Below are 17,325 nucleotides of genomic sequence, written 5' to 3' on the forward strand. Positions count from 1 at the left end.
TAGAAGAATGTACGGTATAATTAATTCGGATTCTTTTCCTTAAATAACGAAAGTTAGTTAGGATGAGATCGTAATTAATTAGGGAAGAGATTCTATCAAAACAATAATTTGTGAGCCTATAAATACATAGCTCATAAACCCTAAAAACACATTCGGTTACTCATACGTAACAATAGCATACATATCATCATCGTACGAGCAAGCTTCATACGATCTAAAATGTAAAGACTTTCAGGTATGTCTCGAACTATAAAACCTTCATGTCTTTGGGCCACTTAACCCCGTATGTTGGGTTGTTGGTGGACTCTCAAATTGGCCACCCTGTCGGGATCGAAACGATACCGATGTGGGTTATCCACGACTAAGCGTCGGAGGTTCGAATATTGTTTGTTCTTAAACCCTATCACGCACAAGCACAGGTTCACCTTGACCTCGTGAAAATATGCTTGATCATACAGGTACAGATTGTTTCGCGAAAGTACATACTTATTATGTGCACAATAATAAAAGTTGAAAATTGCAAAGGACAAGTCTAGATTATGAATATTTTAAATAAAGCGCTATATAAATAAATAAGAGTTGCATCTGCAAAACAAAAGCTTCATTAATAAAAACGCTATATGAAGCGTGCTAATTTACACACACACAAAAAATTCAATACAAGATTGCGAATACATGTACATTACAAAAGCGAACAATACTATAGTTTGAGTGCCTTGATTTCTTCAAAGGTTACATTTTCCCTTCGGCTGATCTCCTCCAAAGCTGGAATGGTAACCTTCGCGACTTTTTTGGCCTTTGCAAGTGCTTCCAACGCTTCTTCTGTTGGACAATTTTTATCCGCAATGTTAGAAGGAAGCGGTTGAGAAAGGTCGCCAAGAAGCAAAGCAAGTCATACCATTCGCAGTGAGTGGCGAGTTTAGATGCTTGTGCATACGCTCTAAATTTTTCTGTTACCTGCATAGAATCCATAACTTTATCACCAACTCTGGCAGATATTTAACAAGCTGAGCAAATTGATCTTCAGCAAATTCCGCTCTATTTTTTAGATCGGAAACTTCATCTTGAGATTGCTTAAGAGCATCTTCAGTCTTTTTAAGCTTTTGCTCCAGCTCGTGAATTTCCTTGTGCCGAGATAGGGCTACTACGCACTTTTTATCGTAGTGTTCCGCCATGATGTTGAACTGTTCGGAGTTGTCCACTGTTAAGCAAATCGTATTATAGCAATTCTTTATCCGCTGTCTTTCGGATTCTGCAAATGTAAGTTCGCTATACTTTGCGTGCACACTGTTTGGCACAATTTTGCAGAGTTTCTTGTACAGTTTGTTGACATACTCTTCTTTTGCGGTATCCATGGTGTGGTCATTGCGATTTGATGTTTCAGCCTCTGACGGAATGGTCAAATTTTCGTCATCGGGTGTTTGGAAAATTCCTTCTGGGATGTCCCCACCTATGGTGAACACCTGCTCTGCCTCCTCGGATGAGCCTGAAATAACAACTAAAAGCGGATAAGTAAATTAAGTGAATAAACGAATAAATGCAGTCATGATATCAAAATGATGTGCGAAACTATGCAGCAGAAAACTGACTTACTTGCTTCGCCCTCCACTATGGGAATTGTAATAGTGTGTTGGCGTCTTTTGCAAGGCACAGTAACTTCGTCGGCTGAAGCTTTGAGTTTTCCCCAGTCTTCGCCACCCGAAATGATGAAAGTATTAAGAATTGATTCATCAATAATGATGATTGCGCTATCGCCTTCTTTTGGGTGGCGCGCAGGCTTGATGGCTCGCACATCTGCAATTCTCATCACTTAGTCAAGACCAACTTCTGTAAAATTATATGCGCATTAATTTTAATGAATGTAAAACAGTGTAAAGCTTTGCGCAAAAATAAATCAATTGTTGTATACCGTTATTAGACGCGTCAATTAATAAGGCGTTGTACTCACGCCATAACCAATATATGGAGACCCTGCTGATATAAAGTGGAACGTTGCTGTATGACCGCATTATTAGACCAGCACCCTTGATCAACTCGATGATTTCCTTTTCAAGATCGTCTGGTGTGACCTTTTCATTCGCATGTGCATCAAGCTCTGTGCACCAAGTTTTCACAATATTGCTAGAACCATGAGCAGTTTTATTGATGAAGAAAAACGAACTACGCTAATTCCCAATTGAATCTTTGGGAGTGGTCATCACGCCATGACGACCATGGAATGAAAATCACCTCGCATCATGTGGAGTGATGCTGTTAAATAAACGAAACACATTAAGCAGCGGTTGTTTGTTGAGCGCGTTGCATAACATTTCAAAAAACACAATCTTGTTAACTGCGTTTGGATGCAATTGTGCAATCGCAACCTTATAATATTCACAAACGCTAAGAAAGAATGGCTTTAATGAAAGTCGTAGATTTCCGGGAAAAATAGCGGCCTCATAAATCGTAATCATTTCTTTCGACGGAGCGTTCGCCCTATCATCTGCAGACGGTGCAGTTGCTGAAAATTGAGCTAATAAAGGATATTGTTGCTTTAGGAGTTCAATTTTTTCTGCCGTAATGTATGAAGCAAATGAATCTGGTGTGTTTGCCGATGATGATGAAGGCATAGATGGAGATGCCATTTGATTTTATGAATAAAGAGGGAGTACGGTAATAAAATTGAGTTAAGCGAAGTAAGAATAGCTAAATTGAAAATAGTAGATGTTGATTACGTAAAGCTTGATTGCAAAGAAATCGATAATGAAAGGGTAAAATCTGTAATGCGAATCACTTTGCTATTTATAATCAAGATTGGGATGAAGAAGTCGTAAGGGTAATTATGAAATTTTAAGGGTCAAAAATTACTACGAAGCATCAACGGTAATTAAAGAGCCGTTACGGATATGCTCGAATTGACAGGTTTTTAGAATATCAGCCGCTATTATGCATAATCATTACCAATACTTTCACAATTGGCTGTAGAGGATATATTATTTAACTCGGTCAAACGGTAATAAATTAAAGGTGTAAAAACCATTGCGACTTGCTACAAAGACACTTTTTAACAGCGAGCTTTATTTTTTAGAGTTTATCATGTTGCATTTTTTGTACAAAATGTAGCATAATAAACTGGGGGACTTGATCATATACATAGTGTTGTATATGTATATTTTTAAGTGCAAAAGACTGAGAACAGAAATTGCGCGAAGTATACTTAAAGGATTTGGAAGATCAGCTGAAGGTAGAGTTTGCGGATCAGTTGGCGCTTTAGTAAAACATTGCGGATTAATTCCGCCAAGGCAACGCGGATGATGGTTAATCCGTACACCGCGAATATTCCAGAAACTATAAATAAAGAGCCTTGCCTCTCATTTATAGGTTGTTAATTCTCCACCATTTGCTCTAGCCTTTGTAATTTTTACTTGTGACTTTGCCCAAGGAATTTTTACATTGTGTTAAGATGAATTATGCTAATCAATAATCAAGACCGGGTCGGGGTGATTGATCATTTAATTGTTAAAGTGAAAGACAATCATCAGGGCCTAAAAAAATCACCAACATCCCATTCCACCCCTTTAATCTCATTGCACTCAATACTTAATTAAGTAATATTAATCTAGGATTGATCAGGTGACATCTTTTAAAATTGTTTTAAAATCATATACGTTTGTGTATTTGTTATTTTTATATGCTATAGATTAAATAACAAATTATACACACAAACATAATCGACATATACAACTAGTTAAAATGTTTTTTTAACTAATAGTGTAGCGAATCTTGTGTGCATGCATTATTCGTTGACACAAACTTTTTAAAATACCCCTCAAATTTAAGTCATGACATTCAATGAGCTTGCAAACACTCCTCCTTATTTTTTTGATCTAGTGAGACTAGAGTGAATTATAGCCACGAGGTGGACTTTTCAATCTAGTGATACTAGCGTAAATTTTGACTGTTTCCAAATTGGATGACTTAATCGTATTCACGGTGAGACCCGAATTCGAGGCAAGGATGGGCCATACATGTCAGCAGATAATAGTGGTTTTTTGGACTACATATATCTCTAGGTCCCATAAAGATCTAAGAGTTGCACTTGTAATGCAATTGGTACCCGCTACCTACCAATAGACTCCATCACTGCTAGCTGATCAACAAATGTGGCTATGGAACCTCTATGTGGATCGTAGGCTTTCGTAAATTGATTGTTTTTAAAAATTATAAAAACTTGGGTAGATAATTTATTAAAGCGCAATATCAAAAATACTAAATTGAATCTTATATCTGTTGTAGATGTCAAATTATCAGATTGTAAACCAAAACAATTCCTTCTTTGTTGGAGAATGATAAACTCAATGTTCAAACTTTGTAGACTAGCACTGCAACCTGAGAACTTTTCTCAAGCATGAATAGAAGTTGAACAAAATTTAGAACCCTTATCCGTTCTTCCTGCTGTGGCAGCTGCTGTTACTCAGCAAAATGCTTATCGGATGTTGTTCGATGATCAGGAAGAAATAGGATGGAAGGGTGAAAAGAATAAGCCGAATATTTTGTGGAAGGTAAATGGCAAATTATTTGCCAAAAAAAATCGCCTTCCAAGAACAACAAAAGACGCCGAATGTTTCTATTATGGAAAGGTTGGCAATTGAAGAAAGAAGTTGTCCTATCTGCCAATCTGAGCTGAGAAAAGGCAATGCTGGTAAGACTAGCAAACTCAGGTATATTATATACTTCTTCTAGTGATTCGTGAATCTTTTTTTGTTAGGTTGTGGCCTTCACACCTGTAACAATATGAAGGGAATGAGATGAAGTAATAGACTGAAGAAATGCACACTGGATTTGAAAGTGGGTAATGGGAATCAATCTTCAGTTGAAGCCATTGGTCACTATGAGCGTACTCTTCCAAGTGCTCTTATTGTTTTGTTGGAACAATGTTATTATGCTCTTAGTATTAGGAGCAACATAGTTTGAAAGATGCTAGTTTTGAACTTGCATTTACGCACTTTAGTATTTCAGTTTCTAAGGATAGTATTTTCTATCTTAATGCCTATTCATGTGATGATATTTTTGAAATTGATATGCATGGTGTGATTTCAAATGAGAATTCTTTGTATACCTGTAGCTTCAAACAATTCAAGTAAGACTTGAATAAGACCTATCTATGACATTGTCATCTTAGTCATATAAACAAACAAATAGATATTAAAACTCCCATCTTATAGATTTTTGGAATCAACTGGCTATGAGTCATTTGATGTGTGCGAGTTTTGTTTATATGGAAAGATGACAAAGGCTCTTTTCTCTCATTCAAGTGAAAGAGCTAAAGATCTTTTTGGACTAATACATATTGTTGTATGTGGCACTTTGGAACAATTTCTAGAAATGTTAAGTCTTACTTCGTTACAATAACTGATGGTTGTAGTAGATATGATTATGTTTTACTTGCTGAAACATGAACATGAAGTTTTTGAAATGTTCAAAAGTCTTCCAAAATGAAGTAAAGAGTCAGCTTGGAAAGGCCATTAAATCACTTCACTCTAATCGAGGAGGTGGATTTATGAGTCAAAAATTTTTGGACCACCTGAAGAATTATGAGATTGTCTCATAATTCACTCCACCTTAGACACCACAACACAATAGTGTGTTTAAGTGAGGGGATCGAACTTTACTTGATATGGTTCTGATTAATGATGAGTCTGACTACTCTATCACAGTCTTTTTGGGATATGAATTTGAGTCTGCTGCAGGCATACTCATTATTGTTCCAACCAAGAAGTTATAAAAGACACCATAGGATCTATGGCATGGGAGGAGTCCCAAGTTGTCTTATTTGAAAGTCTGGGTTGTGAAGCGTATGTGAAACATGACACTTTAAACAAAACCCAGAAGTATAAATGTCACTTTTATGATACCCAAAGGAAACAATGGGTTAATACTTTTACTACCAAACTGAAAAACAACGTGTTTTTTACTCGGTCTGCTGAGTTCTTTTAAAGAGATCTTCTCTTACAAGAATTTAGTGGGAGTAAAGTAGATCATGAAGAAATTCAAGAACCACAAAGTAATATACCTTCTATAAGCACTAACTATCCACACGTTGAATCTGAGTGCATTGCTGGTGAGCTATAACGTGTTGCACCTGCACTTCATAGATCTAGTAGAACTCCTCATCGGCATAAGAGGTTTGATTATCTGATTAATTCAGATGAACCTCACCTAGGGGATTATGATGAACCCTTTAGCTCACGTGAGGTTTTATCAGATTTATTTGCCCAATGAAGAGATGCTGTGAATGCAAGGATGCAGTCCATGAAAGATAATCAAGTATGTGACTTGATTAATCTTCCACCCAATTATAAGAGAATGGGGTGTAAATGAGTCTTCAGAGAGAAGACTGGCATGAACTGTAACGTAAACACTTTTAAAGCTCGATTTGAGGCAAAAGCTTATGATGAAACTTTTTCACTGATCGTGAGCTTTATAAATTAGGATAATTATTGCTATAGCTACTTTTCATGATTATGAAGTATGGTAAATGGATATCAAAACCGCTTTTCTAAATGGCGACCAAAGCGAGGACGTATATATGTTTTGGCCGAAAGGGTTTATATATCCTAAGCATCCTAATAAGGTATGCAAGCTTCTAAAATCTATTTATGGATTAAAGAAAGCATTCAGGAGCTAGAATCTTAAGTTTGATGAGAATATCAAAGAGTTTCATTTTTCTCAATACTAAGATGAGCTCTGTGTTTACGTTAAATCTAGTGGGTGCAAAGTAGTCTTCTTGATCTTATATGTTGATGACATACTACTTATTGGAAATAACATTCCAACTTGTAAGATGTCAAGTCTTAGCTTGGAAAATATTTTGCCATGAAGAATCTTGAAGAAGCTACTTATATTTTTGGAATTAGGATCTATAGAAATAGATCCAAATAGCTTATTGGTTTGAGTCAAAGTACATACATAAATCTTGCATTGCCAGTGCAGTAAGCATAACTTTGGGCAAGTCTCAAAGACCTATCACACTTAATGAGATAAGACGAATGAAATGTATTCCGTATGCTTCGGCTATAGGATCCATTGTGTATGTCATGTTATGTACTTGACATTATTTCTCGTTAAGTTTGAGTTTGACGAGTCGTTATCAACAGAATCCATGTGAAGAACATTGGATTGCTGTTAAGAACATTCTTAAGTATTTGCGGACAAGACAGTTGAAGAACTCTAAGCAGAGCACTGTTCACAATCTACAACATAAGTAGAATACATTGCTGCATGAGAAGCTGCTCATGAAGCTGTCTGGATAAGGAAGTTTGTTGCTGAACTCAGAGTAGTACGCAAATCTTCTATAAAATGTACTGTGATAGTTCGGGTGTTATTATACATGCGAAAGAATGACATGTACATAAAAGTATCCGACACATTCTTTGAAGGTTGACTACATTCGTGAAGTCGTTGAGAGGAATGAAATAAGTATTCTTAAGGTTCATACAGATGATATCGTGGCTGACCCTTTCACGAAGCCATTGATGCACAACAAGCATGATGGTCATGCTAGTAATATTGGACTTCGTTAAGCTACTGATCTTTTTCATTTGTAATTTAGTATATGTTTTTTTTTTTAACATTAAGCAGTTTTATCTTAATGAATTGGTATACAGTTGGTATGATCGTTTCATTTATATCACTGTGTTCTATATTAGCATGTTTAATCCATGAGTAATTGTTGATTATTCTAAATCTCCATAATCGGTCATGTTATGGGAATAACATGAATTAAGATTATTATGAATGTTGGTTTTATTCATTGATGATGAATAGTTAACTTGTTGAGACCAAATTCATATGTATTCATTGATGATGAATATTGGAATGACCCAATCATGAGATGTCACTACATGGATCGTCGTCAATAGTGAATCTCATAATGGTCATGTCTTTATGTCCTTAGACCTGAGATGTATATGTTGGTTTTCGATTGTATGACATATTATACTTTGATATGGTTAAACGCTATCCTGAATAAGGTAGTTATAAAGGCCATAATTGAGTATGATATGAAGTAGATGACGCTGCGTTTATAAAATTTAAAAGTATACACAATTTTCCATCATAATACACATGCCTAACCAAGTTTTAAGCAATTATCTATAGTTATTAGTTATTTTACCTTCTCATGTAGTCTGTTTTCCTGTAGTATCTAAACAAACTGCAGAGTAAATATTATTCAATCTGTTCAGGTATTAGTAGCATTTTTATCAGTTAATCGGAAAATTAATCCATCTACTAAGTTGTAAAACAAGAACATGAAAGCAATGTTCTTTATGGACAGTTCCAGCTTTCTTCTTTCCTAAGCTAACTTCAAGACCTTTTTAACAAAGTATCTGCCAACCTTGCTAGATAATATCAACCAAGGTATTATGCCAATCTGCAAGTATAAAGTTTTTAGTGCATGATTTATATACGAATATGAATATGAATATGAATATGAATATGAATATGAATAAACCATAAAGTCAAAGTCAGTTTACCATAACATTGTCACCATAAGAATCTCCAGTTGTCCAAGATAAAAACCACCCTACACCGGAAAAGTGATTTTAAGTGAAACATGAAAATTCACCAAGCAAATAGGGTTATAAAGTTTATATATATATATATATATATATATATATATATATATATATATAATTTTTTTTTTTTTTTTTTTTTTGAAATCGGGTTATAAAAAGAGAAGCAAATGTGAATATAGATGTATGGTCTGTATTTTACAACCCATCTCAAGAAGGAATCATATATAACGGATTACCAAACGGCTGCACAATTTCTTTGGATATAGCAGCCACAGGAGCACGCCAAAACCACATGGTAAGTACCGCAAAAACAACAATCTGTTTGTTACAAGGAGATCGGCGTAATAAGTTGTTGTAATTAAACGCAATTTTGTCAAATACATGGTAGAGGGTACTTTATTACGGAATATCAATGATTATAACGGTCACCTTTGAAATCATTAGGATTCTCTCATATACACCAAATGATGTTTTCATCTCCATAGTAAGTGATTCTTGACCTACATAGAATTAGTTGAAATTCTCAGAGATGAAATGAAGGATCAAATTTTGTGAATTTTAGTAAGAAAAAAAAAAGTAAAAAAAAAGTAAAAGGGGTAATTTCAACCCATATATGTGAAAGCTGACGAAAGTGTTTGCAGGTTAACCCAACCGGACTATCGCCCTAACTGCCAAAACAAATTACTCATTTTGACACATCACCTACCACCTAAACACCCGCCCATTTTGCCACCTCGTAATGAATAGTAAGCACAAAGAAAGTTACGTGTAGAAATAATTCCCAAATTAGGCATGTAATAGAAATTAGCAAATATTATACTCTTTGCAAGTTCTTTCTCCTTGGCTGCAGCTGTTCTCCTAAGTTTTGCAGCCTGAGCAAATGTTGAAGGCCTGAATTTAACAATGGGAACTTGTTAAAAGTTAGACTATCAAGCACAGAATAACTATTATGAGATAAATAAATAAATAAATAAATAATGTAGCATGCTTTATTTTCAATTTGGTACGCATACATTTGTTGCAATATACGCATTAAGTGAAACCCATATACATATATATATATATATATATATATATATATATATATCATAAAAAAGATCCAAATTAGACATTGTTTTAGATTTCCAACTTTATATTTAAAACGCACCCATTTGTTTTAGTTCAACTGGTATCCTTTTACTAAAAAAACACCACACACATGAAACTGAATTTTAAGGTGATTATGACCATGAGTATTATGCATTCTAATGTGGAACGAATTAATAACATGACAAACGTGCAAAAACATGAGTACTTTATTATATATGCATAAATAACTTACTACCTTAGAGGACTTATGCATCCTACCCCCTAAGATTTGTGTTTATTTTTTGTTTGGTAAATAAATCTCAAATGCTTCAAAGTTGTGTCACTCGGTGTTAAAACTACTAAACAAATCGTATTAATTAAGACGAAAAATACTTCAAAATTAAAATAGTTAGATTAGATTACTGACTGTGACAAAGCAGCTGACTCTTTCAACAATCTCTTGATCTCAACGCGCAACTGCAGATCCTTTTCACTCATGGATGCTTTCTGTAATACACCAAAAAAAAAAAAAAAAAAACAAAAAAAAAAAAAAAAACCTGTAACATTAACAACTAAACATAGTCACTTGATTGAGTATATCAATCACCTGAGCTGAAAATTCATTATTTCATTCGCCTTTTGAAAAGAAATCGTGTGATTATCTAACCCCGACGATAAGTGGAATAACATAATTAACGAAAGATGTAGCTGCTTTCTTATTTTAGTTTCACATAATAAAGAAAAGCCTAAAAACATTACTTATGTAGTATTGCATAAATTAAGTTCTTGAATCAATCAACCTAATCGGAAGGTAAAACAGATTTATTTTTTATTAAATAAAAACAGAAACAATATGTTCATCTAAATTATAAGATCAATCACATTATACAGAAATCAGGGCAAAATTAAACAAATGAAAAAGATAAAATTTGGGATGCATGGAATGTTTACATATATGCGTACGTACCCTTTTATTGATTGCTAAGAGCTTCTCAAGGTACTGAAATGAGGTGGCGATGAAAAATATAAATATACATCTTAATGATTTTCCATGATCATCTTCTTCCATTGTACTCCTTGTTTCTTCGGTTCTATTTCAAATCTGATTTGGTCGATGTTAAAATAACAGAAAAATGTTTTATGTCATGTGCTCCGTTTTTATTACCTCATTTTCACAAATATCTTTTTTAGCCCTACTATATTGTTATGTTTATAAAATAAGCCCTTAAAGTTGTTACTTCAGTTATATATATACTTTTTGGGAGAAAAAAAGGGCAGAAAGTGAGCGAATTAACCCTTGTCAGATCAGAATCATCTTTATATTGATGATCTCTTGTTATATCGTTTCTCTTGATCAATCACAATCTCCTAATTCTTTCTCCACACCCATCCTAGTCAAATTTTTTGAATAATTAAATATTAAGATCCAATTTAAAAATAAAAATAAAATTATACAAATTGTCTCAAATTTGAAGAGACATCGTCTTCGTTACTACTTGGATCATCTCTTTGGAAAGTTCGACGGGTTACATCGATCGAGTAACTGAGTGAAGATTTAGATATACATAAAATCTGGTTACGAAGTTATTACGAACGTCAACGACAGAGGATTAGAGTGTATGTAAGGTCGTAACGATAAGGTGGTGTCAAGGTTGTAAAAAACACTATTCGGTTGGTCCGGACCTTCAAAGGTGTAATCGACACCTAGGAACAGACTTGTCGGGAAACCATCGAATATTACTCGCCTATTGATAACGTTTCCTACCACCACATGTGAAGGACAGTATCGGGTTTTACACAAGGTATTGCAACATTTTTGGTGTTGCTTTGCTCGTGGGGACAATTTTGATTGCTACAGCCAGCATCCTTCTTGTCTAGTGATTTCTCTCTTTTTTTTTTTTTTTTTTTTTGTCAATCTATAATCAATTGTGTATAACTCTCAAATTTAAACAAATGATATCCTTAACAATTTCATTTATTAGATTCGGGGAAATTTCAACAGTACTTTTAATCTAATGTCCATAATAAATACCGTATATTGTTAGCTAACAATGTCTACTGGGTTAAGATTGACACAACTCCAGCTTTTATAATAAAATCTCAAACTCAACTCATGATTAATCGCTTGTGCTCTAATGTTTTTAGCAACGGAAGCACGCATGATTTTAATCAAATAATTCTATAGATACGGTTACGATAACAAGCTTGAAAGGCTGCACGTTGTGATTATACTAAGGTGGCCTTGGTCTAACCTTTTAAATCCATCGACGAACTATACCTAGATTATTACCTACCATATCGAGACTAATACTTACAGACAGCTATATATATTTCATAAACCGAGACAAACTTTCTGTTTATTTAGCTTCTCTAATTACATACATCAATTTCGGTTAAACATGACTACATGGCTACTGGCTCTGTAAACGTAGCCGTGTTGCGCTGACCAGAAGCGTTTGCTGCTGCATAAGCGATGCTCATATAACGCTTTGCAAAAGCTGCACCTTTTGACACTGCAAACCATGTTATCCAGATGAACCCAATCCAACCTGCGATCATATTACGTAACAAAAACATAGTAAGTGAAGAATACGATAGCTAACAGTGAACATATTACAATTATTATTTTTTCGGTTGATCTCACCCGGTTGAAACAGAGAGCGTCAACATTCACAACAACAACAACAACAACAACAACAAAACCCAATACCACATGAGTGGTGTATGGGGGAGGTGAGATGTAGACAATCCTTCCTCTATCCTTGAATAAAAACAAGTCATTTCTCCACCCAGAGTGAAAACACTCTCAAAAGTAGAGAAAGTCATCCCTCTCTCTATTCGACGGATAAAGAGATTGCTTCCGAGAGGACCTCCGGCCTTTAAGTAGGAAAAAGTTTTTAAAAAAATATAAAAATAATTAGACGCCATGAAAATGGTAAAATCAAATTTCCATGGGTTTTAACTCCTGCCTGGAATTTAATTTAGGCTCTAAGAGTCAGTCAAGTCGCCAATAAATCGACGAGTGTTGTCGACTCCATAGAGTTGACAACACATAAAAAGTCAAGCAATCCCAACCTTACATAACTGACAGTTGATGTGGTCAATAATTTAGAGTTGATGAAGTGGAAGGAATAGGGGGTCAAAACAGGTCGCATAACAATTCTTAACATAACAATCTTCCTTTTCTAGTAGAATAATTGACAAAGTTTTATGCATTATAAATACACTTCACATGTATGGTTTACTTGTTGTTTAACCCATTAGAGATATAACATAGACTTAATCAACCCATTTGTAAATGGGTTCAACATTTCCACCTCTAGAAGAATTTGTCGTCAATGGGTCAAACGATTATAGCTCGTAACTAAAAAAATGGTTTAACATTAAATGAGTTACATAAACGAAATTTGCCCAAAATGTATTACAACCATCATATTTGATATTTGATGGAGTTATTCACACAAGAAGAAAGTCTGTTAGGTGAATCATTTCGACTACAATATATGAAAGGAAAAAATATATGAAATGAGAGAAAAAGAAATGTGAAATACCTGCAGCGACTAAAGCAGCAACGATTGATGAAATGGTTACGGTGAATGTAACTAAAGCAGCAAAGAACAAGACACAAATGTACATTGCTGTTAGACACGTAAAGAAAATAGCTAAGAAGCCACCAACGGCTGCCAACGAGATAAGAAGTGAGATCACTATTGCATTCACAGTTGCAGCCGCAAAGAACATCATAAACACCAGCAACCCGGTTAAAGCTAAGAGTGTAACTATCCCAACCTGCATTAAATGCAAATATTTCAAACATTACAAGTTGACTTTGAGATCTATCCCTGATTGGTCATTCAAAAATTAAAATAAAATTGCACACACATACACAATGACATGTTTATTTATGTGTTTATGATGGCCTGTATAAGATACAAGAGTCTTGTGAATAACAAGTACTAACAAAGCACATTATTCCTTGATTTGATGCAAGTAGATAGACGAAAGCATACATGTCAGCTACGAAACAATTTAAATTAAGAGGAAGCCTGGGAAAGTTAGTTATAAAAAAGCAGCAAGTACTATTAAATGACAAATATATGTCTTTAAGATGGTCTGTATAAGATACAAGACTCTTGTGAACAACGAGCACTTAAAAGGCACACAATGTAGTGTTCACCCTGATAGTATGTAAATAGATAAAAGAGCACATGCATATCATGTATGAGACAAGTAAAATCAAGACGAAGCCGGGATAATTCAGTTTTCAAGACGAAGTCGGCAAGGAAGCGGGTCCGTCGGTCGCGTCTAATCCCGGCTCTCCTACTAGATTTAATTATTGTTCAAGAATCGGAAAGGCGGTTACTTATGAACGACTGGAAGGTAAATTCTCGAGGCCTATTATCAAGGATAAAAGCAAAAAAGCTTCAACCGATGCGGATTGTGACGATGGTCGTTAGCTTTTGTTTTGGCGTTTTGAGTGTTTTTGTTGTTGCTTTTGTTTGCTCCCTTTGTGGTTTGCTTGTTGTAGTGGTAGGTCTTGGTTTGGGCAATGCTCGGTTCTAGATAGCGTGGTTCGTTTGTTTGTAGTTTTAGTTTTTCTTGTTCCGAGGCTCATCAATGTCTTCTGTATCTTTTTTGTTGGATCTTTTCATCCTTTGGATGAAAGGGTTAGTTTATGATAGTCATCGTCTTTTTCGCCAAAAAAAAAAAAAAAAAATAAAAATAAAAAATAAAAAAATTGTCAATCTTCAATGTAAATATAAATATATCTTAAAACTATAGTGAAATCAAAGTACTATATTCCATCCAGAGTACTAAAAATTTTCACACAATAATGCTAAATTACAAAGTATGCCAAATATAAACTAACTCAAACGAATAGCTATTAGCCAGGACCAAGATATCAACAAACTAAATAACACACAAAGGTACTCAACATTATGAACATTTCATTTGATGCCAAACTTTTTTGTGTCACTTGAAGGGATTCAGCATTTTTATTACAAAAAAAAAAAAAATAAAAAAAAAATAAAAAAAAAGGACTTTCACCAGTTAACGGTTAGTTTTGTGTAATATGACAGGCAAAAAAATGACGTGTGGCTTTTTACTGAATCAAAATTTAAGCTTTCATACTTCTAACATATCAAAATGAAAAGATATAGTTCAACCGTCAAACTATAACTTCTTTTCAAATCGGTACCTCTATAAAATGAGAGAAATGATTTACAGAGTAAAAATAGTACGCGAAACTGATTACACCACCCATAGTAACTGGACCTCAACTTATCAGATGCCACGTCATTGTAACTGGACCTCAAATTTAGCAACAAACTATTCATTTTCCTTAATTTAAGTAACATAGTATAGACTTCTCAAATTTGGGGTACATACCATGCATGTCGTGACAAATATTGGTAACATACTAAACACGTTTCCTCAATTTATGTTACGTTCTTCCAGTTTTTCAAAGAAATAACTAGTCAAGTGTCATGTCATATGTCACGTTAATGACATCATCAAACCTGCTCCGCATTTGCGCATACCCTAATTTAAGAGATTGGGTAAGTATATAGGAAGATTTAGGGAAATATAAACAAAGCTACTCAAAACGCCAACCGAATGCACTTTAGCCTTTTAAAAAAAAAACCATTGATATTGTTATAGTTACTTGTAACTCACTGCTTATAAAACAGAGAAAACAATACCTTTTAGTTGACAAAAACATATTGAGATTTAACTTCAGATATTTAACTAAAGAGACAACTTGAATATTTCTTCCTTTCCAGAATATTGTCTCCCAGATAGAAGGAACACAGTATTAGGAACGCATAACTTTTGCACTTTTTTGTAGATAAAATAGAAGTCAAATATGAAATATCTGTTTTACCCTTATAACACTTCTATAAAATACTTCCATGAGCATGTATAAGTAATAATTATCAAAAAATTCTAAGGAAAAAAATCCATTTGTGCTCTTTGTGTGTACATCACTCACGTCGGCTATTTTTAATGGCTGTAACCATTTAAAAATTGCATTCAATGCATTTTACCTGCTTCCGCATATGAAAAAAAAAAAAAAAAAAGGGTACACACATCAGTCATTGGATACAATTGGATGCATTCCCAGACACTAATCTTAATCCTTAGCATACACATGCGGCCTTCAAAATAAAATAGCAAACATAAGGATGCATTCCTAGACACTAATCAATCGGGAATTGATATTTCCAAACATGTATTTGATAGATCCAACTAGATTTACTAAACTGCCCTTAATGATATGTTACACAAATTTCTTAGATACAATTTTTTGAAGGGCATTATTGAAAAAAGCAACAAATGTGTGTAGATCTATCAATTTAAAGTTTGGAAATATCACTTCCTTCCACTGTACTAACTTTAATACACACAGTACACTATAACAGCAAGACTGGTAAAATGGGATACGATGTAATTCATCTGGATTTATATATAGAATCAAGCTTTTGTTCCCCCATATTAACAAAATTTGTTATTTATAACATATATTATTCGTATCTTGTTATATAAATTGCCCTAAAATGAATATGAAGATTCTATTCTATTAGGCAGGCTATGTGTGTATGTATGTGATCGCTTATGAAGTTTAAAGAAATTAAATTAGGGCTACATCGCCAAATAATTTAATACTGTAATAATTAATCTAATCTAATAATAAATAAATAAATAAATAAATAAATAAATAAATAAATAAATAACTTACAGAAACAACCAAAAGACCGCGAAGATGAATATTATCACGACGAGTCCAAATAAGGAGATCACGACGGGCGTTGACGATAGCTTCACGAAACATAGGAGCCGCCTCAATCAACGATTTCTTAATTCCCTGAAGAGAATTTTGATCCAAAAAAGATCGAATTAGATGCTCAAAAACGCCCTTCAGATTCACATCACTATAATTATTTTGCGCTCCATCTTTTGAATTCTGATCGGTTTTAGGTTTATTACTCGCCAATGATAATGATGATGATGATGTTGTTGACGATGAGGTTTCTTTGTTTTCATCTTCAACAACTAACGGCGGTAACGCGCCTCCGTTAGTTTTCTCCGTTGTATCTCCGTTCATCACCGCCATTTTCTATTTTGTTTTATTTTTTTCTTTATGGTGTGAGATATAAAAGAGAGAGGTTGAAGAAGGAACAGGTGGCCTTGTGATTCGAATTGGGTGATAGTGATTGTTTTTGGCCGTCCGATGTTATGACCAAATCAGTTGCTAGATCTGACGGTTTAAAGTATGTCCACGTATAACTGGTTTGTGGATATGAAAAATCGACACGTGTGGCCAGATTATATTTGGATAAAGAACCGCTGTTGCAATAAATTCGTGCTTGTTCGTTGTTACAAGATGGAAACTGCTAGATTTGAAAATTTTTACATACAAGAATTTAGCTTAAGGGTGTGTTTCGCGTTATCCGCTAGAACTGGAGCTGGAGCTTATAACTGGAGTTAAAATTTATGACTGAAGCTTATTTTTGAAGCTGAAAGTTGTAGCTTATTTTCTAATAAATGTTTGATGAAAAATAGCTCGAGCTGAAATGTAAATTGACTAAAATAGACAACAAAATATATGATAGATAATTATATAAGAGTTAAAATATATAATTTCTAACTTCATAAGCTAAGAAGCCTATGAGCTTATTTTTATAAGCTAGGTCGA

The 17,325-nt window shown here is 34.2% G+C and overlaps 2 protein-coding genes across 2 annotated transcripts; both read right to left on the bottom strand.

The window, feature by feature from the left end:
- Positions 1-8,335: 8,335 nt before the first annotated feature.
- LOC139868557 (protein GET1-like) lies at positions 8,336-10,695 on the bottom strand. Its single transcript, XM_071856892.1, has 7 exons — positions 10,594-10,695; positions 10,054-10,133; positions 9,379-9,449; positions 8,988-9,058; positions 8,795-8,876; positions 8,517-8,566; positions 8,336-8,413 (listed from the first exon to the last, which is right to left on the bottom strand). The coding sequence occupies exons 1-7, from the start codon at positions 10,693-10,695 to the stop codon at positions 8,336-8,338; spliced, it is 534 nt and encodes a 177-aa protein (XP_071712993.1).
- A 1,094-nt stretch (positions 10,696-11,789) lies between these two features.
- On the bottom strand, positions 11,790-16,785 carry LOC139866238 (uncharacterized). Its single transcript, XM_071854419.1, has 3 exons — positions 16,369-16,785; positions 13,178-13,415; positions 11,790-12,175 (listed from the first exon to the last, which is right to left on the bottom strand). Exons 1-3 carry the CDS (start codon positions 16,741-16,743, stop codon positions 12,030-12,032), a joined length of 759 nt encoding a protein of 252 aa, XP_071710520.1. The 5' UTR covers positions 16,744-16,785; the 3' UTR covers positions 11,790-12,029.
- Between the last annotated feature and the right edge of the window lie 540 nt (positions 16,786-17,325).

The sequence above is a fragment of the Rutidosis leptorrhynchoides genome, chromosome 9, assembly GCF_046630445.1.
Source record: "Rutidosis leptorrhynchoides isolate AG116_Rl617_1_P2 chromosome 9, CSIRO_AGI_Rlap_v1, whole genome shotgun sequence".
Taxonomy (NCBI): Eukaryota; Viridiplantae; Streptophyta; class Magnoliopsida; order Asterales; family Asteraceae; genus Rutidosis; species Rutidosis leptorrhynchoides.

What these genes read in the sequence shown, in the direction of transcription:
- LOC139868557 (XM_071856892.1), bottom strand. Translation starts at nt 10,695, where the DNA reads ATGGAAGAAGATGATCATGGAAAATCATTAAGATGTATATTTATATTT. An exon ending in TCTTAGCAATCAATAAAAGG is followed by an intron (nt 10,134 to 10,593) that starts GTACGTACGCAT and finishes GGTGTATTACAG; the next exon opens with AAAGCATCCATGAGTGAAAA. An exon ending in AGAAATTGTGCAGCCGTTTG is followed by an intron (nt 8,567 to 8,794) that starts GTAATCCGTTAT and finishes TTTCCGGTGTAG; the next exon opens with GGTGGTTTTTATCTTGGACA.
- LOC139866238 (XM_071854419.1), bottom strand. Translation starts at nt 16,743, where the DNA reads ATGGCGGTGATGAACGGAGATACAACGGAGAAAACTAACGGAGGCGCG. An exon ending in GCGGTCTTTTGGTTGTTTCT is followed by an intron (nt 13,416 to 16,368) that starts GTAAGTTATTTA and finishes CATTTAATGCAG; the next exon opens with GTTGGGATAGTTACACTCTT. An exon ending in TGCTGCTTTAGTCGCTGCAG is followed by an intron (nt 12,176 to 13,177) that starts GTATTTCACATT and finishes ATATGATCGCAG; the next exon opens with GTTGGATTGGGTTCATCTGG.